At 38.6% G+C, this 26,215-nt stretch overlaps 1 protein-coding gene across 5 annotated transcripts in view; it reads left to right on the plus strand.

The window, feature by feature from the left end:
• LOC127575773 (uncharacterized) overlaps positions 1-26,215 on the plus strand; it is a 177,643-nt gene that overhangs the window by 117,514 nt on the left and 33,914 nt on the right. For all 5 annotated transcript variants that reach the window (XM_052025850.1, XM_052025852.1, XM_052025854.1 and 2 more), the window contains exons 4-6: positions 4,603-6,396; positions 16,055-16,429; positions 22,994-23,135. In XM_052025850.1, the coding sequence (XP_051881810.1) occupies positions 4,603-6,396; positions 16,055-16,429; positions 22,994-23,135 (2,311 nt within the window). The remainder of the gene's footprint in view (positions 1-4,602; positions 6,397-16,054; positions 16,430-22,993; positions 23,136-26,215) is intronic.

Here is a 26,215-nt window from a genome sequence, read left to right on the forward strand (position 1 = left end):
CTACCCACCCTTCCCTCACCTGTCAGCCCCATCCCCATTACCTGCAGTTTTTTTTTTGATTTTTCTGAACAAAATGTAGGATGGCGAAAGTGAGGCCCTTGGAATTAGAGTTGGTAGCAGCATGGATTAGAAAGTGATTTAAGAGACAGAAGGAAGAGGTAAATAGTTGTTTTTCAGATCAAAAGATAATGTACAGTAGTTTCCTGAGCCTCTGCTAGGATCACTTTTTTCTTTACATAACCCTCGAGAGGGTGGTTAGCAAAGATAATATAAGTAAGACATAGGCCTTTTGTACTGAACCAGTGTATGATGTATTGTGTCCAGTTCTTGTAGCTGCAAGTTAGAAATAATGCGAAGGTCTTAGAGAACCTACATGAAATATTTGTGTGAATGATTCTAGGGATCAGGGACTTTAACTCCAAGTATAGGTTATTGAAGCTGAGACTGTTCTCCTTGGAGGAAATTTGATAAAGGCAAACAAGATGCAAGCAACCATGTGGATCAGCGCTGGGATATTTGTTTATTATTGACTTGGATGTAAATGTAGGTATGATAAGTTTGCAGATTATTCAAACATTGGTGGTGTTGTGGATAGTGAAGGTTACCTAAGGCTATAGCAGGATAAAGATCAGATGGAAATTTGGTTAGAGTTCTGGCAGATGGAATTTAATCCTGACAAATGCAAGATGATGTATTTTGGGAAATCAAATGGAGATAGAAAATTTACAGTAAACGGTAGGGCACTAAGGAATGTGACTAACAGAGACTTGGGTGTCCAAGTCCATAGTTCCCTGAAAGTGGCAACACGAGTCATTAGAGTGGTAAAGAAAGCATATGGCATGCTTGCCTTCATAGGTTGGGACAGAGAATATAAGAGTTGGGATGTTATGTTGCAACTTTAAAAAACACTGGTTAGGCTGCACTTGGAGTATTGAATGCAGCTCTGGTCGCCACGCTATAGGAAGGATGTGATTACACTGGAGGGAGTGCAGAGGAAATTCACCAGGATGTGGCCTGGATTAGAATTCTTCAGTTAAGGGGAGAGATTGGATAGGCTGGCTGTATTTTCCCTGGAACAGTGGGAGGGGTGGGGGGTGTTGGGGGGGGGGGGGGGTGCTGGGGAAGGTGTGGGTGACCTGATAGAAGTGTATAAAATTATGAGAGGCATAGATAGGGTAGATAGTCAAAATCTTTTCTCTGTGGTAGTGGTATTAAAAACGAGGGCATAGATTTAAAGTGAAAGATAGAATTTTAATCTGATCTGAGGGGTAATTTTTTTGTTTACAGAGTGGTTGCTATTTGGAACGTACTGCCAGAGGAGGTGGTGGAATCAGATGCAATTACTACTATTAAGAGGCATTTAGACAAACAATTAAATAGGAAAAAGTGTAGAAAGATACAATATTAGTGTGAGCAAGTGGAATTAGTATAGATGGGCAAAAAGGTCAGCATGGATATGGTGGGTCAAAGAGCTGGTTTCTGCACTGTACAACTCTGACTATGACTCTAAGATCATACCTGTTTTAGATTTGGGTAAATGGGAGGAAACTACTCATTAACAGATCTTGCAAAGGCTAGTGGTGGTGATGGGGTACAGATTCAAAGTTTTGGGATAAAGATACGAAGGAGGTGTGAGGAAAATCTTTCATACAGAGGACAGTTGTGATATGGAAATTGCTCCCTATAAAGCAGGTGAGCAAATGGGGCCTCAATATTTTATTGTTTATGTAAATGACTTGGATGACATTTTGGTTGTTAAATTTGTTGATGAGACAAAACTGGCCAGCAAGGTAAGTTGTGAAGAGGACGTGAGGATAATGAGGTGACGAAGGATATGGGTGGGTTAAGTGAGTTGGCAAAGATCCAGCAAATGGAGTATAATGGGAGAAAATGTGAAATTGGCAGGAAATATTTTAAAAAGCATATTATCTAAATTATGAGAGATTACAGAGCTCTGAAGTCCAGAAGGAATCCTAGTGCATGATTAGCAGAATGCTAGTACGAAGGTATAGCAATTAAGAATGTAAACAAATGTTATTGGTTACTACCAGGGAATTGAATACAAAAGTAGGGAGATTGCTCCATTTATGTAAGGCACAGGTGAGACCACATCTGAAGTACTGAATGCAGCACTGGTCTCCTGAATTAAGCTAAGATGTAAATGCATTAGAAGCAATTCAAAGAAGGTTTTCTAGACTAATATCTTGAATGGGTGGGTTGTTTTATGAAGAAAAGTTGGACAGGCCAGGCTTGTTTCACTGAACTTTAAAAGATCGAGAGGTGACTTGATAGAAGCATACCAAATTCTGAAGGGTCTTGAAAGGTTTGATGCTGAAAGGATGTGTTTCCACTTCTGAGAGAATCTAGAATTAGGGGTCACTATTGTTTAAAAAGAAAAAAGGGGTCATCCATTTAAGATATCTTAAGATCGTGTTTGGAACTCTTCTTCAAAGGGCAGTGGAAGGAGACTTTGAGTATTTCTTAAGGCAAAGATAGAGAGATCTTGATAAGCAAGGGGATGAAGGGTTATTGGGGATGACACAAACAGCTGTGCGTATGATTGGAAGTAGAAAATGCTTAACTGAGTCTATCAGAAGATGACATAGAACATATTAAGATGAGCTGCTGCAAGTCCTCCCTAAAGTGTGGTCATTAGGATTAGTTTTCACATATTTTGAAAGGCTACAGTGACTGTCTATTAGTATTCATGCTGAGAGAGAATGATAGTAAAAGAGCTGCATTTGGAGTCATCTAGTGTCGTGTGTGAATTATTAATAGTTTTTCTGGAAGGAATTATTTGAAGTTTTACTGTATGTGCCTTTGGGTGTTGCAGTACCAAGTTCATGCTGTCATCCAACTTCTCACATCAGGACTCCCCCAGTCTGGAGGAGGTAAATTAAAGCAGACTGTTGTATGAATAGACTTTTCTTTTTAATTACCAGTAAACAAATATTAAAATATTGAAATAAAATTTGTAGTTGGGGTCTTCCAGGTGGCAATAACTCGGTGCTACATTAAATCTCCCCTGCTTCCTTTCCCCTTGCCCACAGTCTTACAGGGTAATTGTAGAAGCACTATTTCATTTATTGGGGAAACCAGTATAAGGTTACATAATCTTAAAATTGGACCAATACATTTTGAAGTAAAAATGTGAAGCAGAATTTTTGGGGAGTACGATTCTACTATTGGAATAAGAGGATCAACTTATAATATGAATTCAGAATGGATGCAAGGACACTTGTCTCCAATAATCAAAAGTGAAATGGTGCCAGTATAAAAATGACTCACCTTGGGGAGTGGACAATATTGGTCTGTATAACTAATGTACTTGATGAATAAACTTGAAGTCTTCAACATTGAGCCATTATCTGTATTTGTGAGGTACGAAGACAGCTGGCTCCTAATGTGTAGCTACTGTGACATGGTCTAACCCAGAATAAATGGTGTATTTATTAATGCTGTCCATTGAGATGACTCATAGAATACATTGATTGTGGCTGTTTAGGCATGTCAAGGACTGGTAGTGCTGCCAGGACCCCACAGATTTTTATTAATGGAGCTATTATTTGCATACTTTACAACCCAATCTCCATTCTTTACAGAATGTCTGAACGTAAATTGAAATAGTAAGGAACTTCTTTCACGTCTGTTTGGTGGCTTTCTGATGAAAGTGACTGGTTTATTGCACTGAATTGAAATATCAGTGCAAAATCCCAAGCTGTTCGGCTGCCCTATATCTTAACAGTTTTCTGGCCCAAATTTTTTTTTTCAGATTTCATTTTTCCTTACAACATTAAAAGGAAGCTATTTGGCATGTTAAGTTTATGCTAGCTTTTGTAGCAATTCTAATACAGATTGCCCCTGGGTAATGAACGGGTTCTGTTTTTACAAATGTCCATAACTCGACTTTATCCATAAGCAGGAAAGACACAAAAATCACTCTATGGTAATCACACTTCCACGGTATTGCAATGAATGACATCAACAAGCTCATAAGACTGATATGAAAGAACAATTACTAAAAGTGGAGAAAGAGACTAGTTCTGCTGTTTGTAGGAATAAATATATGTAAGCACTTCAGATTTTTGAATTTAATAATGTTATGGGAGCTTGTTCATATGTAGGGATTGCCCATAAGTCGGGCATTCTCAATCCAAGGATGGCCTGTAATTGCATTTACCCCACTAATTTCCTTGTAGCCCATTCTCTCTCTCATATCAGTTAACTCCCCTCCATTGATTCCAGTACCATCCACTTGCACTGGGGGTAATTACGGCATTCAGTTAACCTACGCCATGTCTTTGGGATGTGGATGAAACTGAAGAACCTGGGGAAACCCACAGGGTCACTGGAAGTATGTGCAAACTCCACATACCCAGCATAAGAGGTCATGGTTGAATCCACGGTTGGAACTAAGGCAGAAATACCATCTGCTCCTCCACTGGTGAATGTGTTCTCATAGCAGATAGATTATATATAAATTTTAAAACCTGGATGATTCTCATAAGTCATTTACATTTTCTGTTTTTAGCCAAAGCAGTTTGTCCTTTGGTAAATGCAAACAGGATTATTAACTGATTTCTTTGTATTTTTTCCATACAGACTCTTGAATCCAATGAATTACTAATGTCACACCAAATAGATGAAAAGAAAGAAAGTGAAACTAAAGTGGGGTTAACTAATGAAAACGTCAAGGTCAAGCTGACCAGTAGCCTAAATCCTTCCAGCGTTTATTACAATGGCAATATGAAATCGTTGTGTAATGGATCTACAAATGGGAGCATTGATATCTTGTTATCCATGGGTAATTCAGACTCTAGAATGTTCCAAAATTCATCTCCACAGAAGGTAGATAACTGTTGTGACCATAGAGACATCAAAGAGGAGGAAAATGGGGAAGATAGTATGGGTCCTTCAAAAATAATGCAAATATTTTCAAGTCCTAGGAAGAAGGCCAATTGGAGCTCTGATAATAGACCCTGTTCTGTGATAACAATGGGGACTTCTCCCACTTGGAATGCCCTATCGTCCTTAAGGAAAATGGGTTCTTTCAAAAAATTGAAATCTTCAGTTTTCCAAGGAATTCAAGCCAGAGAAAACTCTGATGTTATTAATGTGGAAGATTTTGAAACTGTGCACAAACATATGCAAAATGGCCATGGCAAGCAAATGCAGAATAGGTATTCTTGCACAGAGACTTTACAGGACATATGTAGCTCTGTAGAGGACTTTGCCTCAGAAGGCTCAGAAACTGAAGATGTTGATGAAGCCTTTTTGCGCCACACTCATCGATCACGAAGCATTAGACGTGCTTACAGGGTTGGACGGATAAGTTTAATAGACCGTGATAAATCAGCAATTCAAGAGGACTCCTGCAGAGTTGTGTCCCTTGGGGTCCAAGAATCAAACATTAATGACTCAATAGCAACCAACTGTAAAAACCACAAAGTTATTTATAGAAGAAGCAAAAGTACTGATAATTTAAGCTTTTTCAAGAAAAGTTCATTTAAGAGGAAATCGGCCTCCAACCTCACAGAGTTAAAAGTAACCAATGAAAATGTAGGGCTGGAAAAGACTGTAAGCACTTCAGAAAACTATGAGGAAGTCCATGGCAGTGCCAAAACTCAATCAAAACGTTGGAGGAGTCCAATCAGGACGAAAGGTTTTGACAGAATGCTAAGATTAGTGAGTAACGTTACAGATGCCGCAAGAAGGCGAGGGAGTCCCTCAAAGGAAAATTCACCATTATGTGAACAAGGAAATTTAACAGTTCGACCTAATAGCAGGTTGCATGATGATTATTCTCGAAGAGTTTCTAGTGGTGCTGACAATGAAAGACACAGATACAAATCCAGCTGGAAGAAAGATTCTTCCTTTCTTGAACCCTGTAGTCCATTCACTTCCACAAACATTCCAACTACCACCATGCACATGGAGAAATCATTATCCTCACCAGAGCTTAAAGCCAATAGACCTTCCCAGTGTTTCAGCGTAGGTGTAACAAATCCAAGCAATCTGATTACCTGTTCTCTCATTAGTCCCACTACTAGTGAAGTTTTTTTTAATAATTCAAATGAATTGACTCAGTTCACAATTAGAAATGAACAGCCTGGTATTGCTGACAGGCCAACTGCTTCTAAACCTCAGAGTCTTAGTGCTGAAAAGGTCAAACACAATATTACATTCCATTGTTCAAATCAATATAGTACTTTGTCACTTAGCTCTATGGACAGCGACGGACGAATTGAAGGAATTATCCCAAAAGCTGGAAGATGTCCTGTGTCATTTCAGGATCTGGTGCAAACAGTATACTCTGGTAATGAGGACAGTGGGATAAGCAGCCATTCACAGCTTAGTCTGAACACAGTTTCTGGAGTGGATGAAAAGAAGGAAGAGGTAATATTTTATGTCCTAATTAATCTTTCCTCCCCAAAAAGATAATTATTTATACATAACAAAGTTCAATACATGATAAATGTGATTGATGTCTAATTAACCTACTTTTGTTGAGGTAGGAATTTTGACACATGGAAAAAAAAATTATCCTTTGAGGGTGCTTTGAATAGACAGCACCTGTCAGAATGCTGTAGCGTCACCAAAATTAAGTGACTTGAACTTACAACCGCCTTATTTGAATGCAAATTTGCTCTGTGAGCTAAGCTGATATTTTAACAGCATCCAATATACTTCGAAGTAATTTGGGTAAAATTAATGACAGTTTTGTCTCCCATTTTAAAAAAAAATTACACCAAAACAATATTATTGTTGTGAATCCCCTCCATAGGTGGGGACCTTTGGTGTCCATGCCATTGTTTGACTTGGTTTCTTTGAGGCTTTAGAAATGCATTCCATTCCACATAAACCTTCCTGATTCTGCACAGGCTTGTCACTTTCTCTCCAGATTCCACTTCTGACCAAACTTTTGGCCCCCATTTTACTTAGTTTGGCATCCATTTTTGTATGATTATGCCTTGGTATTTCTGTATGTTAAATATATATAGACTTTCTTGCAATGCACTTGAAGCCCAAGTACTCAAAAATATTCTTATAAAGAAATATTAAAGATAGAAAATTGTGGAAAATCTTTGCCCGTAAGTTCTTATTGCCTGAAGTTTCAACACTTTAAAAATAGCAGCAGTTGGATGAGGAACCAAGGAAAGGCAAACTATTGGTCTATTATGTAGTATGATATTTGACCTAGCAACAGCAGTGACCAAAGAATAGTTTAAACCACTAAATGGTCAAAATTATTCTTCCTTTTCAGCATTCAACCAGCTTACAACTGCTGCTGTTATTGCAGTGTAGAAACAATCAACATTATTTTGGCTCAGATGAGATGGGGAAAATAGTCTTGAAACTTTAGAGTCATGATTTCTTTAAATAGTGAGTTAGTGCTACAAGCTGTTTTTATATTGATATCAGTTACTTTTCCTACAGCTGGGGTATGAAGTTTGCACATTAATGACATCAATAAGCTCATGTGAACTAGTATCTTGGATTATTCTTGTAATGCCATGAAATGCCCCTGTATTGGATGAATCTGTATATACATGTAGCAAATGTATTTTGTACAGTGTATTAATTTAAAAACAACAATAGCTTGATGCCATTAATTATTGAAGAAGTGACTTTCTAGGTGATGGTCAGTCTCCAACCTTGAGCTAAGAAATTGGGTTATGTAACTATCTAATAATCTAACCCAAAAACACAAGAAATAGCATAAATTCATGGAGTTATACAGCATGGAATAGGCCCTTGTGCTTACTTGATAATAAAAATCTGCATCTATTTCAACTTCTAATGTAGGTCGTCTACATAAAAATGAACAACCACTATCCATGAGATGTTAAAATAAGCAGGGAAAAATAAATAGTTAAAGTAAGAAATCCACCCACAGACATGTTAGCATAACTGAGCAAGACCATGTTGTTAGTAATGGCAACATCTTCTGATGTGTTGAGGCAAGAAAATATAAAAATTGAAAGACAACCTTATCATGAGTTAAGATGATATAAAATGGAAAAACAGATGCAATGCCACACCATTAAACAAAACTGAATTATTGATTCATAAAAAATGATTCTAGACAAGGCTCTTCTATAGACCAGGAAAGAGAAGCTCTTATATCTCGTGATCCCAAGAAAGCTCAAGGGGTCATTTTTAGGGAACCATTTTCCCCCTACACCAATGACAAATTCAAAGTAGGTAACTTCATTAATCTGAAATTGCTCCATAATAACTCCTGAAGATGTGTATACCTCAGATTTCGCTAAATGAGCCTTTCCCAATGATCCATCATCCTCCTCGATCTGTAGAATAACATCAACAACCAAAGCTACATTCTCCTTCCTGAGGTGGTATTCAGAATCCAGCACCTACCATCACAAACAAAACAGGGTTCTCTAAACACCAACCATCTGTACTGGGTGATCCTTATTGCACAAAGGATCTAAAATCTGGTTCTGTCAACGTGGGACATCTTCACAGTAAGGCAGTGCCCTGACACATGACCCAATGTTTCATTGATCAAACGACACTGCTTACAGGTCTCATCTAAACTTGGTATTGCTTCATGATATTTCCTAATCATTGCATTAAGAACAAATTCAGCAAACATAGCATGGGAACAAAAGGATCTCTTGCCCTGCCAGAATCCTCAATTCCTAATAATTGCAAGGGGGATCTGGATCACCATTTTCAGGACCCTGACCCCCATCACCTGCCCTTGAGTATAAAAAACAATTATTCACTGAAGGGTAAATGTAAAAACTTCTTAACCATTAATGACCTCTTCATAAGGTATTCTGTGACCCCTCATTTAAAATCAATGAATAATATAATCGAGTCATAATAAAAACCTTAATCTCTATCTTTTGCATGGGTTTCAACCTAGCCTTCCCTAAATTGGATGACCATTTAGCTTTCCAATTGGGTTCTCACTAGAATCTCCAGACCATGTGTCTAACCTAACTCCTAAATACTTTTCATGGGACCCAGGATCAATGAATTTCAAGCCCATCTTATTAACCTTCCACCTCGCAGCATTCATAAATAGAGGTCTTGTGTTTTGACGCCATATAAAAGCCAGCTGTCTTTTTAACATTAATCTGAAGTCCTGTCTTTATACAAAATCTTTCCACAATTTTGAGGTTACAATTTTGTGACAATCACTAACTACAGTCACATCATTGGCAATGGCAAGAACTGAGCATGAAATGTTATAACTTTTAAGATGAAAACAGCTCCTTTCCTTTTCTAATGTACATAATAGGATGTTCATCGCACAATTAAACAAGATTGGAGAGAGTGGATCACCTTGCTTCACAGCCAGTTGCATGAGAAGGTTTTATGGGAATTGATATTGGTGTAGATGAAGGGAGTGAACCAAAGTAACCCGAAGGGAACAATTCCTTTTGGAGCAGTGAAAGGGGAGGGGAGTGGGAAAATGTCTCATGGCTCATTATGTTAAAGAAGCTGGAAATGTTTAAGCTTAATCTATTGAACATAGTACAGCACAGGCCCTTCAGTCCACGATGTTGTGCCAACCTACGTAAACACCTACTCCATGATCAATCTAACCCTTTCCTCCTGCCAACCCATAACCCTCCATTTTTATATCCATGTCCCTATCTAAGTCTTTTAAATGTCCCTATTGTACCAGCCTCTACCACCACCCTTGGCAGTGGTTTCCAGGCACCCACCACTTTTTTTTTTAGAAAACACACCTAGATGTCTTCCCTAAACTTTCCTCCTCTGACCTTAAACTGATGTCCTCTGGTATTGGCCATTGCCACCCTGGGGAAAAGGTGCTGGCTGTCCACTCTGTCTATGCCCCTTATCTTGTGCACCTCTATCAAGTTGCCTCTCATCCTGCGTCGCTCCCAACGAGAAAAGCCCTAGCTTGCTCAACCTTTCCTCATAAGACATTCTCTAATCCAGGCAGTGTTTTGTTCAGAATACAAAACAAAATACTGCATATTTGAAATTAAAACAAAATATTTTAAATACTCAGCAGGTCAAGCCTGAATCTGTGGAGACTGAAAAACAAGAGTAAACATTTTTGTTTGATAAACTTTTATTTGAATGGAAAATGTTACAAGTTAAATACAGAAACTGGGTGAATGAAATAGAGCTTTCAGAGGAAGGAAGATGGGAGAGAGCATTTTCTATAGGAAGACCATTCTATTTTCACAGCTTCCTTGCCTTTGCTGCGCTGGTATGGAGGCATTTTTTTAGAACCAATGCAGATAGATTTCAGTTTTAATATTTGGTTAGGAAGACCATTTCTATTTTTAATTGAGAATGAACATTTTCTATTTTGCTGGAATATTGTTTTATTGATGTTTATAATCTGTTACCTTGAGCTGCTTGAGATTAAATGGCAGTACAGTCAATGCTCATTTGAATGTATTTTTTGCACGTCCTTGCTGAATAATTATAGGGTGCATGAATATTCTAGAATTTCAGTCCATTAGTAGAATACCAACAAAATCATCAACAGTTGCCATTTAGAGATCACCTTTAATGTAGCAGAAGTTTCTCAATAAAATCATAGGAACAATATCAAACCAACTTCAATGGAGCTCTATCAGCCAAGGAACAAATTAAAGAAGAGAGAGGAGGAAGGCAAGAGAAGTTTTAGAAGGGAATAATAAAGCCTGGGATTTTGACAGCTGAAGGTCCAGCTACCAACAATAGAAAAAGTAAATTCAAGCAATCCAGAATTGGGGGTGCTTGGATATTAATGAACAATTGTATAAATTACTAAACTATCAATCCAGAAGTGCATTCAATTCCTACCATTTGGAGATTTGAACAATAATTCAAAAAATGTGCAAGTAAATAATAATGCAATGATTATGAAATGACTGATTGTTATTAAAAATAACATTCATTACTGTCCTTAATTAAACCTGCCTCCTTAACTAGTCAGGTCTTTATGTAGGATCAGATTTGGACGTGGCACGTCTTGGTCAGATAAGTCACTCCCAGCACAGTTCTGGTTAAAAACCTGAAGATAATGTCTAAATTGTCGGAGCTGTCCCGTATCGAGCAAGCAACATCTAAAGAACATCTAAAGAAACCAAATCAAGCAACATCTAAAGAATGTGAATGCTTCAGCCATGTGTTTGGCATTCTTATAGTGTGCTGCACCTATGAGAATGGGGATGTTCTTGGAGCTGCCTGTATAATTATATACCGTCATTCAGGACAACATTTGGGAGGATTGTAGAGTTTCAATTTGATCAATCAATTATGGAGTTCTTAACCCTGAATAGAGACTGCTCTTCCTGTTCAGAATGTATGTAGCCCTGTGTTATTGCTTTGCCACATTAGTATCTTATTTTTAGCTATGCGTGGCGCTGCATCTGACACGCTCTTACTTAATTCTCATTGAACCAGGATTGCCATCTACCTTGATGGAGTGTGGGATATTTCAGTCCATGAGGTTAGACATTGTGGCAGAGTACAGTTTTGTATATGATGACTTAGTGCTTCATGGATACATAGTTTTGAGCTGCTAGATTTCTCTTAATTAATGTCATTTATCACAATGGGAGTGCTATATAACATGATGGGTATTCTCAGTATGAGGATGAGATTTTGTTTCAATGGATCAATTCTCACCAATGTTTTCATGGACAGATGCATCCAAAACAGGTAAATTGATGTGGAAGAGGTCAAATATTTGTGTTGTTTCTCTCAACACTTGCTGCAAACCTAGTGTGGTATCAATGAATAGAGGTGCTCCACAGGGCGTTCCAAACTGCAGAGTGTTGCAAGTGTTTGCTCTGTTGATTTTCCATTGTTTTTCGCAATTTTTCATGAAGTGATACAGGAAACAAATATCACCACTGATTTTCCTTGTTTCCCAGCTGTGGCTTTCTCTGTGCACAAAAAGAGCTATATTAAACACAATCTTTTAAGCCCCTTTGGGAAGATAGTATTTAGCAGTTCAAGCAGGATTACATTGTTCCCAGCTGGATATAAAGAAATATCACTGCACTGGCAACTGACACAATGAATACAACCTGCGTGATGGTACTCCATCCCTCAAACATAAAATTTCCCTGCAGAAATATCTTTCTGACCCCAATGTAAGCTAACAATATTGCACAACAGAACAGGCCAAGCCATATTGCATCACATTAGACTTGTTAGTGCAAGTCGTATGCAAGGAGAAAAATAATTGTCAACTGACGAGAGATATAGAAAGAGTTTTTAAACATTAGGAACTGCTTTTCAATCCTCTAATGACTGAAACTTTAGTCTGCTGTAAGGCAGTCCAGCACTGCTGATTGCTAATATAATTTCTTTGCTGCACAGGAATTATTTTCATTGAATTGGTTCAAGGAGATATAATCAAAGGAATTCAGGATTGCCCATATATCAAGTATATATCTGGTTTATATAGAGGAGCATAGCCATGAGCAACCAATAGAAGTAATTCTTCCTCAGCGCCAAACAAGCTGACTCACTATTCATGTAGAGACTCCATGCCATTTTAGGATTGTTGGTAATCCTAATGCACTATGACTTGGCCTTTGGGGATCTGAAATTATCTTAACGTTTGTAATGTAAATGGAGTTAGTAGTTAATGTAGTTGATCAGATTTCTATTTGACTGTGGCAAAGCTGCAGAAGTACAGCTAAGCAAAAGTAAATTTTGAAATCATAGAAAATGCTGGAAATGTGCAGCGGGTACAGCAGCATTTGTGAAGAAGGAGAGCAAGTTTTACCGTTTCTGATCAGAACCAGTAAAAGATCATTGGTATGAAACATTAATTGCCAGTCTCATTCCACAATTGCCAATTGGCCAGATGAGAATTTGTAGCATTTACTGTTTGTATTATGGCACAGTCAGTTCCTAGTTTCAGTTGTAACCAACAGGACTGGAAAAAAGAAATCATGCAATGCTACTCTTAATTAGTCAGCATTTTATTGGTGGAGACTTGGATATTTCAGTGGAGGAGCGCATACGGCTTGGAGTCTTACATTTGGAGAGAATTATTAATAACTTTAAAAAATCACTGTGGAATAGCTATGAGGACAAAGGAATCCTGTATGGTGGTCAAAAAAATCTAAACAATGAGTAATTTTTATATATATGACTTAATTTAGTAAGTATTAAGATAAAGACTGAATCTTACTAGCAGAGAAAAATGTTAAAACAGAGAGCAATGAAAAGTTTGTAACCTTCATGTTTGGGAGATAATTTGTGGATCTGTGCAACAACCTAGAGGGAGGCTATGTATCTTTATATCTCAATTACAACAATGTACCACTTGCAATAGGTGTCATGTTAGAAATCCTTGAGGTTTTAAATTTTGATGTATAATATAAAGTAGGTAGGTAGTACGCTATACTATCAATATGCTGTATATATGACTTTGAAAGCTTTGAACAATTCAGGAGTCAAAGTACATGGTCATGGGATCAGCCTCGGAGTCAGACCACACTGTGTAGTTTGAAGATTATCAGGCAGACTGGCATGTTTTAATTCCAAAAAGGATTAATAACAAAAATAAAGGATTTACTGAATGGCCACTATCAATAAGTACTGTGTTACTTGGGTGCATATGTTGGGCATCACTGTCTGACCATGAGATAGGGACCACTTTAAATTAATTTTGGTTAAGTAGTTGTAGTTTCTTTTTAAACTATATTTACAATGATTAGTTGCTAACTGCATTAGATCCAAACAGTTAGGACGTATGGGATCTAAAGCAAGTTGGCAAATTGGATCCACAATTTACTTGGTAATAGGAGGCAGAAGGTGATGGGGGAACATTATTTGCTTATTAGAAGTCACAGTGGTAGGTGCAGGGACCTTCACTGTTATATCCATTAATAATTTGTATGTGAATCATTAGTAAGTTTGTAGATAACTTAAAGCTTGGTGGTGTTGAAAATGAAGTGGATAGTCAGGTTACAGGATGATTTTGATTAGTTGGTATGATGGGCAGAGCAATAGCTGGTGGAATTTAATCCTGATAAGTGCAAAGTGATGCACTTTGGGAGGACTAATAAGAGTAGGACAGTTACAGTGAATGCTAGGGCCCAAGTCAGTATTGAGGAACAGAGCCACCTTGGTGTACTAGTCCAAGGGTTCCTGAAAATTATATCACAGGTACATAAGGTGGTGAGGGAGGCACATGGAATACTTGCCTTCATTAAACTCAGAATACAAGAGCAATGAGGTTATCATACAACTTTATAAAACATTGCTAAGGACACACAAAAGGAAGGATGTGATTTCACAGGAGAGGGTGCAAAGAAGATTAACCAAGATGTTGCTGCGATGGTGTGTTCCCATTATGAGGAGAGCCTGGATAGGCTGATTTTTTTCCTTGGAGTGGAGGAGGCTGAGAGGATATCTGATGGAAGAATACAAAAGCTTGAAAGGACATTGGTAGCATAGGTTATCGGAAACTTTTCCCCAAAGCAGAGGTGTCTAAAATTAGAAGATATAAGTTTAAGGTGAAGAGAAAGCGGCTTAGAGGGGATATGGGGAGAAGGTTTTTCCACCCAGAGTGTGATTGGAATCTGGAATGCATTGTCTGCAAGGATGGTAGAGGCAGGTACTCTCACAACCTGGTTGAATTATCTAGATGAGAACTTGAATCACCAAGTTATAGAAGACAAAAGACCAATACTGGTAAATTTATGTATAGATGGGAACTTGGCGGTCAGTGTAGATGTGGGTCAGAGGGCTTTTTTCTGTGCTATATGACCATGACCCCAAATATACTGTAATCCTCTACATTACATTGCTGAATAGGCTACTTAAATTTAATGCCAGTATTACATGCAAATATTTAGATGATAATTAGTTTCAAAATATCCAGATGAAGACTTTAAGCTGTTCAAGAGAAACATTGTGAGAAGAAAAAGTATTTCAATTTCCATGACACTTTCTTGAATTTAAGGTATTGGAATGATGTTTGATATTTTCTGTTCACATTTGGATCGCTTTGCTAATAAGCACACTGCAGTATGTATTTTCCATCTACACAGAATGTTATTGACAAAGATCAAAATGTATTTTATAACGATTGCCTTTGTGGATATTAAATTGTTTCCTTGTTTTTGTTTTTGAAAAAAAATGCTTCCATTCTTTGAAGTTTTACTACTGAAACAGAATTCCATCACTCAGCCATTTACTGTACCAAGAAGATTTTACTACATCTATTTTCCCTCAGTAGTTAGATCATTTCTGTTTAGTAACCTTCTGTCCCTTCTGTAATTATTTTGCTCTCATCTTAAGGTGTTATCATGAATGTTCTGTGAATATAAATATGTTGTAAAGATCACTGTAATAATGTATTCATCTTTAAAGAATGCTATGCACAAGTGCACAATCAATTACTGAATCTGTAATATTGAAAGTACAGATATCCACATGTCAAAACCCAATACTGTGATCATTTACCCTTTATGAAAGCTGCCTGACTTATTTTTTGTGTGGTATGTTGCATTGCCAATCTTATGCTTGTACAAATTGGAAATCTGCTCTTGTAAATCAGAAGTATCCACAGTACTTAACCAAAAAGAGAAAGAAACAGTTTATGGGTATTTCTGGCACACAGTCAAAGGAATTGACTGCTATAAAATCTTTTATTTGTGTAATAAAATCTTTATTGCTTTAAAATGCATTGTGGTGCAAAGATCAGTACACATTTTCATACAAACTTCCCTTTCCCATCCGTTAATCCAAATAGCATTGAAAACGTGCATGTTAATTTATGTGAGTATATAATTGGCTTGGATAGTTCTGGTTTGCCTGCCCATGTTTCCTTAATGTTTTTCAATTGCCTGACTTTAGAAGATAGCAAAAATCAGCAAAATCTCCATATCTGAGAAGATTTAGACTAAGTATGGTGTAAAGGCTAAGCCTGTAATGTACATTTTCTCAGATTTGTCAAGTTAGTACAAAAGTCTATTGTTGCCTGCATCAGGAGTTGACATTGAGATGTTTGTGCTAAAGAAATCAGTTTCAAAATTAAGAAGTAATACCAGTAAAGATGATGATGCTCTATGTTCACATTTGAAAGGTCTCTTCTGAAGACCAGTTGAGAAAGCCATTATCTTCTCTGGAAGAAGAAAAGACGAACACACACAGAGCTGGTCAAAGAAGGTGGAACTGTGGGAAAGGCAGGCAGCGACAACGGCCGCTTTCAGACTATGGCCAGTTTGCAACCAGAAAGTTTTCTATCCCAGAGAATGATCTTCCTATCCAACCCCCAGAAATGGACTTTGCAGATTGTGAAGGCAACACTGAGGCATCTTGTGTTGATTCCCAGACACAGAAATATACCACTATTCAGCAACGTGGAAACGAAAAAAGGAGACCCATCTCTGTAATTGGTGGGTTTAATATCTATGGAAGTAATAAGTCTGAGGAAATGGAGGACCTTTTTACAGTACAAGTAAGATGACACTCTTGCTGCCTCTTCTACACAAAAATAAAACTTTTCCACTTTGCTCTTCATCTTTGAAAGTTTCTCCTCTATTCTTCAGAAAATTCATATGAGATATGGGCTTATTCCTTATAATGCAAAATCAGGCACTGGAATTTTGCAAATGCTTTTTGCCAAAAAACAAAGTAAAAAGAAATAATAATCTGCCAGAATATATTTTTCTTTGAGATGCATTGTATATTCCTTGTCTTTAATTCATTTCAGTGACTGTGTTGCAACTTGCAAAATTACTAATTTCATGAATCTGATAAAAGCGAATTAAAATCATGATTGTAAAAGCTATATATTTCATGCAATGCATAGTCTGAGAAGGTAGTTAATCTATTTCTCATGTCTTAATGTTTAAATTGGATGAAGTTTTCTTTGTTGCTCATCATCCAGTAGAATCTGTAAAATTTGCTCTTTTGATCTGTCATATAGTGAGTAAAATGTTTTCAGTGGTATAACAGCAGAAGCAGCAATGTTGAGTATTTGAATTGGTGAGAACTTGAACATTAACATCTTCAGTGTTACCAGATTCATTCTACAGGAAAAATGAGTCTCCATATGGGTGAACTTTTGTACAGTAACAAAATGTTATTTTTAATAAGTTTTGTCTTAACAGGATGGCTTTCTTCAGGAGGAGAAAAGGAAAAAAATTAATGGTAGGAATTGTGGCACACCCACCGTAAGATAAAGTGGAGGAGGCATGTACTTCTGTTAGAAATAATAAAAGAAGCATTAATGCCAAGATGCTTTTTTATAATTTTGGGGATTCTTGTTTCCTTTGTGATATGGTCTGCGAATTATAAATGGAATAATTTGTATTATTAGTGTCCTTCAAGAATATTTCCATAAACAGCAAGTGAGTTTAACTGATGAGAGGAATGAATATTGGATTAGATTCTAAGTAATGAACAGGGAGTAATAAGCCTAATTGAAGTAAGGACTAAATGGAATTTAGGATCTGTAAAATGGTATACTTTAAGGTGAAGTGAATACTCAACATTAAGTAATTTAGAAATTGGATTTCAGTGAAGTTGAGTTTAATGGGATGAAACATGTTGCCAAAGGGGAAAGTTCAGAATTCCTTCTTTTGATTGTTTCGGAAAAGAATATTGGCATGAGCACTTTTTAATGCAGGTATCACGAGCAAGGCCAACATTTATTGTTCATCCCCAATTGCTTTTAAGAAGGTTGGGGTGAGCTGTCTTCTTGCACCATTCTAGTTGTTGGGTGGGAGTTCCAGGATTTGGACCAAGCCAATGAAAAGGAATAATAAAATATTTCCAAGTCAAGATGATGTGGGATTTTGGGGTGGGGAGGGGGATGTGGGTGGGGTTGGGTAACCTGCAAGTGGCTATGTTCCCATGTGCCTTCTGCCCCTCCACCTGGCATTGTTTTACCTTTTGCTCAAATTACTAATGCAAGAGATATTTTTAAGCCAGGAGAATCATGACTGCTTTGTTTTCCCCCATCCAGCTAGTTTCTTTGTCTTCACTACTATAGAATGACTGAATCTCTCAATATGGAAAGAAGCTATTTCACCCATGAAAAAAGCAGTCCAATTTAATCCCATACCCCAGCTTCCCCTACTCCCACCCCCTTTCTTTCTTGTAACCTTGAGAGTTATCCTTGAGGTACATATTCGTTGGCTTTTGAAAATTCCTATGAATTCTGATTCCATTCGTGGAGGTGGAAAGAGGATGGAATATTCTGGTTTCTCCTTGACCAAGTCTTAATTGTGCCCATGTAACTCCTGTTACAGTAAGTCATATAGAGATTTGTCAAGCTATTAAATCTTAATACAATGCATTGGTCTGTGATGGCTATAACAGTGAATTAAATGGTGATGCAGAGTACAAAATAAAGTGTCTGGCTAGAAAAGTTAAGAACTAAAAATAATGTCTTGTTTTTTAGATATATACTTAAAGGGCATCACATTGGGAAGGCTAATTGAATTGGCCTTCTTGCCATAGAGCAGGGAGGAGAAAGGTCAAGGAAATATTCTTGTAGAATTAATACACAGTATTATCACAGCTTGAACGTGCAAGTACATGGACACCAAACTTGTGTGAGAGGCTTATAGTAACCTTTGCTGTCTGGGTTTACAAATGATCAATGTGGCAGTTGGACTGGAGTACTGTGGGACTTTATCTCAGCATGAATCAGTACCCAAAGGCAAAAGGATTGATACAATAAATGGAAAATAGTCTTTGGTTTAATCAGTAAATTAAATATCTGGTGTAGTCTGATTCTGAGTCTTGTAGATCAGAAGGTTTAATGCTTGTCTTTTTTTCTACGCTGAGTTGCCCTTGTGTGGGCAAAAATTTAGATGTTACAGGTGATTTCTGAATCCTTTGTTAGGAGGTGAAAACTATTCCTGATTGGTGAGCCAAAGAAGGTGGTGGATGGCAAGAGTATGGAAGGCTATTGAATTAAAACAATCTTGAATTAACATTGTTTTTTTTTCATTTTAATGTTTTAAACAATTGAGCATTTAAAAATAGTTTTGATTTTGTTCTTAGACATCAAAAATTGCATTTTCTGTGCAAGAGTTTTAAAATTGGTCAACTTATTCATTGTACTCAGTTTATTGATCAGCTGCAAACATTTCAATTATGCTTAGTTTCCAAGGAGAACATAAAATATAGAACAGTGCAGCACAGGAACAGGCCCTTTAGCCCAAGATGTCAGTGTTGACCTTTATGCCAGTCCAAAATAATCCCATATGCCAGTCCAAAATAATCCCATATGCTTGCACATGGTCTATATCCCTCCTTTCCCTGCCTGTTCATGTGCCTGTCTAAATGCCTCTTAAATGTTACTATTGTATCTGCTTCCATCACTTCCCTCAGCAGTGTGATCCAGGAACCTACCGCTCTCTGGGGGGTGGAAAAATACCTGCCTTATAAATCTTTAAACTATCCCCCTCTCACAAAGCTATGCCTTCTAGTATCTGACGTTTCCATCGTGGGTAAAGGCTGATTATCTGCACTATCTATGCCTCTCATAATTTTATATACTTCTATCAGGTTGCCCTTCAGCCTCCAACAATCCAGAAAAAACAATCTTAAATTTGTCCAACCTCTCCTTATAGCAAATGCTCTCTGATCCAGGCAACATCCTGGTGAACTACTTCTGCACCTTCTCCAAAGCCTCCACGTCTTTCCTGCAATGCAACAACCAGAACTACACAGTAATTCAAATGTGGCCTAACCAATATTTTATACAACTGCAACATGACTTCGTGATTTTTGTACTCAATAACCTGACCAATGAAGTCAAATATGCTGTACACCTCCTTTACCAACCTATCAACTTCCAGGGAGCTCTGGACTACAATTCCAAGATACCTCTGTACATCAATGCTCCAAAGGGTCCTGCCATTTTTTTTTTGCATACTTTCCTATAGCACCTGACCTCCCAAAATGCAACACCTCACTCTTCTCTGGATTAAACTCCATCTACCATTTCTCCTCCCACATTTCCAACTGGTCTATTATCCTGCCCAATCTTTTGGCAACCTTCCTCACTATGCACAGCTCTGCCAATTTTTGTGTCATCTGCATACTTAATAATCGGCCCATCTACATTTTCATTCGATATATTTCAAACAACAGAGGTCCCAGCACTGATCCTTAAGAAACATCACTGATCACATTCCTCTAGTCAGAATAACTGCCCTCTGTCTTCGATGACCAAGTCCGTTTTGAATCCAATCTACCAAGTCTCCATGGATCCCATTGGTCTCAATCTGCCTACCATAATGGACCTTGTCGAAAGCTTTACATGTAGACAACATCCACTGCCCTACCCTCATCAATCATCCTTTCACCTCCTCAATAAAACTTAATCAGGTTTGCAATATATGACTTCCCCCACACAAAGCCATACTATCCCTAATAAGTCTATGCTTTTCCAGATGTGAGTAGATCCTATCCCTAAGAATCTTCAGTAATTTCCTTACCACTGATGTAAGGCTCACTGTCCTGTAACTTGCTGATTTGTCTCTACTGCCCTCCTTAACAGACGAACAACATTGGTTATTCTCCAGTAGAACATGGCCTGTGACTAAAGAGAATATAAAGATCTCTGTCAAGGTCCCAGCAATCTGCTCACTTGCCTCTCTCAATAACCTGGGATAGATCTCAATGCTCTTCAAGAGCCCCAACACCATCACCACCTTGATGTCAACATGTCCTAGATATTCAGTATACCTCTCCCTGATCTCACTCTCCTCGTGTGCTTCTCCTTGGTGAATACAGATGCGATGTACTCTCCCATTTCTTCTGCCTCCAGGCATAAATTCCCTCCTTTGTCCTTGGGTGGTCCTACCCTTTCCCTAGTTGCAATCTTATTTTTAATGTGTATAAAATGCATCTTTAATCCTACTCACCAAAAACAATTTATGCGTTCTTTTAGCCCTCCTGATTCCCTTTTTTTTCAACCTTCCAGCTTTCTTTATATTCCTCAAAGGCACTACCTGATTTCATCCAAGCTTCCTGATCCTTGCTATCCTTGTCTTTCTTCCTCACAGGAACATGTTGGTCCTGAATTCTGACCAGCTGGCCTTTTAAATGGCTCCCACATGTCAGATCTCCCACATCTCTTGGGGTGCAAGTCCATAGCCCCTTGAAAGTGGCAACACAAGTAGATAGGTTGGTAAAGATGATGTAGGGCATACTTTCCTTCATTGGTTGGGGTGTTGTGTATTCAAGTTGAAGTCATACTGTAGCTGTATAAAACTTTGGTTAGACCACATTTGGAGTATTGTGTGCAGTTCTGGTTGCCGCATTACAGGCAGGATGTGGAGTGTGTGCAGAAGAGGCTCACCACGATATTGTCTGGTTTAGAGAGTATTAGCAAGAAGGAGAGTTTGGACAAACATGGATTGTTTTTTCTGGAGTGTTGGAGGCTGAGGAGCAACCTGATAGAATATATAAAATTATGAGAGGCATAGACAGGGCAGATTGTCAGAATCTTTTTCCCAGGGCGGAAATGCCGAATCCTCGAGGGCAAAGCTTTGAGGTGAGAGGGGTAAAGTTTAAAAGAGATTTAGGGTAGTAGCATTTAAGAGGCATATGAACAGGCAGGGAATGGAGGGATATAGATCATGTGCAAGCAAATGGGATTAGTTAAAATTGGCATGGTTTGCACAGACATGGGCTGGAGGGCCTGTTCCTTTGCTATACTTTTCTATGTTCTATGTGGATTTATTCACTAACAGCCACTCCCAATCTACTTTCCCCAGCTCCTGCATATTATTGTTGTAATTAAGCCTTTCCCCAACTTAGCACTTTCCCCTGAGGTCCAGTCTTATCCTTGTAACTGAGAAGTTGCAGAGTTATGATCACTGTCTTCAAAATGCTTTCCCACTGAAACTCTAATCACCAGGCTCATTTCCCAATACAAGGTCTAGTATGGCCCTGTCAGTGGTTGGATAATTTTCACACTTTATCAAGGAACCCTACTGGATGCACCTAACAAATTCTGCCCCATCTAAGCCTCTGGCACGAAGGGAATCCCAGTCAATATTGGGGAAATTAAAGACACTTATTACAACTACCCTGTTGCTTTTATATCTTTCCATAATCTGCCTATACATATCTGTTCCTCTATCTCCTGCTGGCTATTGGGAGGCCTATAGTATAACCCTATCATAGTGATTTCACCTTCCTTATTCCTGAGCTCTATTCATATTGCCTCACTGGACCAGCCCTCCAGCATGTCTTCTGTAAGTGCTGCTGCTTTCTCCCTGATCAGTACTGCAATTCTCCTGCATCTTTTGTATCCATCTTGATTGTATCTGAACCCTGCATCATTGAGCTGCCAGTCCTATCCTACTCTGAACCAATGGCTACAACATCATAGTTCCATGTACTGATCCAGGCCCTAAGTTCATCTGCCTTGCCTGTAATACGACTTGCATTGAAATAAATACACTTCAACCTATCAACCCACCTTTTCCGTTAACCTGGCCCTGCCTGTCCTTCTGTTCAGCCTTGGTAACAATATGGACCATGACCTCTGGCTGCTCCCCCTCTCCTTTCAAAATGTCTTGTGCCTGCTCAGAGACCTCCTTGGCCCTAGCACGAGGAAGGCAACACACCATCCTGGATTCTTGCCCGTGACCACAGAAATGCCTGTCAGTGCCCCTGATTAGAGAGTTCCCTATCACTTAGACTTTGCCCTTCCCTGCTGCACAACAGAACCTATCATAGTGCCACTAATCAGGCTGCTGCTTTCATTTCCTCTTGAGAAGCCATCTACCCCCTTTTGTCTATCAGCTAAGCTGTCTTGCATTTTGAAAAATAAGATGTAAAACATAATGATTGTGAGCTGAAAAAAAATTCATGAACTTGAAACACCCGAATTCAAAACAACTTGAATATTTCTTTGGTTAAATTGGGAATTCAGTAGAATTTGTATATGCATGTATAACAAATACCTTTAATATTAATCTTGTTCAACTAAGCTTAATGATTAATATTTTTTCTAATCAAATGCTTTGTTCATTTTTTCTGTTTTCAGTCAGTTCGACCGCCCATCCCTTCACATCAAGTGCCACCATACAAAGCAGTGTCTGCCAGAATTCGACCTTTAACCTTCTCCCACAGCACACCCATTGGTTTAGATCGGGTTGGACGCAGAAGACAAATGAGGACATCAAATAGTAAGTGACATTTCTCTAAATCAGTAAGCATATTGTGATCATGATTGCAAGCATCTTCAGTAAAGCACATTTCCTACCATCATAGATATCAATCTGAGCAAATTCATTTCACTCTGCTGTGACTTTGAGCTACACAGAGACCAGAGCTGTAGATTCAAAAGGCCTTTTATTCAGCACAAGCAGAGGTTTGGGAGGAGACCTGGTGGAAGAATCTCCCAGGAGAATCTCAGTAAAATCTCTCTGACTTCAAAATATATACAACAGGTGATTAAGTATAGCTTCAATAATACAATTAGTTTACTTCAATATTTTAGGTGTTGCCAAGTGAGTCTGTAGAATGACATATTTGCAATGGGAGCACATCTCAACCAAGAAGACGCCTCTGAAATTTCAGTCACCTTTATTAGGAATCCCTATGCCCAAAAGATCCTTGTTTTACCACTGTCTTGAGGGATGACTCTTTGGATACATAAACAACTCAAATACTGATTGACAGAACAAATGTCTATAACCATGTGTCAAGTGGCAGGATAACCAATCTGGATCCCTTAGAGAATCATACAGTATGGAAACAGACCCAACTCATCCACACTGATCTGGTGATACTCTTCTGTATTAATCCCATCTCCCAGCACTTGGTCCACAGTCCTCTATGCCTAAGTGATTCAAGTCTCAACACTTTTTAAATGCTGTCATTGACCCAGCTTCAACCACTTTCTCAGGTACTTGCCACCCTTGTATCCCCTCAAAATCTCTTCTGCCTTGCCCTAAACCAAAGTCCTTATCCATTCTCTTCCTGGGAGGGGTTTCAATGTAATCTGATTAATATAAACATTTATCTATTTTTCTCCTGTGTGATTTACAATGCTACAAAACCAAGCTGTCCCACACCAAATGACTGCTTTCAGTATCCATAAAATATCTATGGGTGTTGCGTTATTTAACAAAGTATCAATGGAAGCAATTGCCTTGGCAGTTTTCAAACAATACCTCTTAAGTGACCTTCTGCTCTGATCCAGTAACCTGCGATCTGAGACTATGGTGTCTGTCTGACTACTGCAGGTAATTGCATCTTAAATGGTTCATGATGGCTTGTTCTCACTTGTATTAGTAGGTAAGACAATAAGATAAGATATCTTTATCAGTCATGTGTACATCGAAACACAGTGAAATACATCTTTTGCGTCAAGTGTTCTGGGGGCAGCCCACAAGTGTCGCTACACTTCTGGCGCCAACTTAGCATGCCCACAACTTCCTAACATGTATGTCTTTGGAGCATGGGAGGAAACTGGAGCACCCAGAGGAAACCCACACAGAACGGGGAGAACATACAAACTCCTTACAGAGAGCGGCCTGAATTGAACCCGGGTTGCTGGTGCTGTAATAGTGTTATGCTAACTACTACACCATATCTTACACAACTTAGTTTCTGACTATGGCTGCTTCTCCCTAATTCACTCCATTTGACACGTGTAAAATATTGAAAACTTTGATAGTGCAGAGCCAGTCACAATCCCATCCAAACATGTTTGAATGCATTTCTCCAATAATCCAGGTTTCCCATGTATGTACTCGCCACACAAAAACAAAATACATGTAACCCAGCCCTCCCTCATCCTCTACAATTTAAAACTAACTTGTTTTCTCTTTCCCAGTTCTGACAAAGAGTCTTTGATGTAAAGTGTAACTTTCCACAGATGCTACCTGACCTGCTGAGTGTTTACAGCGTTTTCTGTTTTTATTTCTGATTTTCAGCATCTGCAGTTTTGGATTTTATAACCCAGCCAAATGCCCCTTTTATCAACCTCCCTTTGTTTTAGGAATATTCAGAAGCAGCATTAAATGCCTTAACCCACTCAATAATTCTCAATTTTGGCTCCACCAGAACTACATTTTTGCAGCCTTGTAACCTTGGTCTTTGATTGCAGACCACTAGATTGGAGGTGAGAGTATCCCTTCAGAATCAAAGAAGCATTTGACCAAATATAACTCCAAGGATGATTAAGTGAGCCCAAAGGTCAAATCCTTCCAAAGAGTCTAATTAAACTGGTTCCAAAAGAAGATTTGTATAATTGCCAGAGGCTGATATTTGCAGCCCCCAGATATTGCTGCTAATTGTTCAGGTGATGTCCTCAGTGTCACCTGCTTGATAAACAATTTTCCCTCTGTTACAAAGGATTATTCGTTGAAGGTCTCATAGGGTTTAACGGCCTCCAAAAGTAGCACTGCTTGTGAAAATATGGAAAGCACCTGGGCTTGGGTTGCAGTTACAGGTACATTAATGCCATGTAACAGCCAGGTGGTGTCTATATCCAAAATGTAATCATTGTTGCTATGTGTTTCATTGAATTCAAACTTAGCTGAATTACTCAGAATCAGGTTTATTATCATTGACTTGTATGACGTGAAATTTGTTTTGCTGCAGCAGGACAGTGCAAAGACATAAAAATGAACTATTTATTTTGTAATTCATAGTCAAAAAGCAATAATGAGGTAGTGTTCATAAATGTTCAGAACCCTGATGGTGGAGCGGAAGAAGCTGTTTCTGAATCATTGAGTTTAGGTCTTCAGGCTCCTGTACTGTCTCCCCCAATGGTAGTAACAAGAGGGCATGTCCCGGATGGTGAGGGTCCTTAGTGATGGATCCACCTTCTTGAGGCACTGCCTCTTGACGATGTCCTCGATGGCGAGGAGGGTTGTGCCTGTGATGGAGCTGACTGAGTCTACAACCCTCTGCAGCCTCTTTCGATCCTGCGCATTGGAGTCTCCATACCAGGTGGTGATGCAACCAGTTAGAATGCTCTCCACTGTATATCTATAGAAATTTGCAAGAGCCTTTGGTGACATACCAAATCTTCTCAAACTCCTAACGAAGTAGAGCCACTGGCTTCCCATTTTTGTGATTGCATCAATGTATTGGGCCCAGGATAGATCCTCCAAGATGCTGACACCCAGGAACTTGAAGCTGCTCACCTTTTCCACTGCTGACCCCTCAGTGAGGACTCGTGTGTGTTAGGGTTAGGGTCTTGCTGATGTTGAGTGAGAGGTTGTTGTGACACCACTCAACATCAGCAAGACCA

This window comes from Pristis pectinata, chromosome 11 (assembly GCF_009764475.1).
Source record: "Pristis pectinata isolate sPriPec2 chromosome 11, sPriPec2.1.pri, whole genome shotgun sequence".
In the NCBI taxonomy this organism is placed as follows: Eukaryota; Metazoa; Chordata; class Chondrichthyes; order Rhinopristiformes; family Pristidae; genus Pristis; species Pristis pectinata.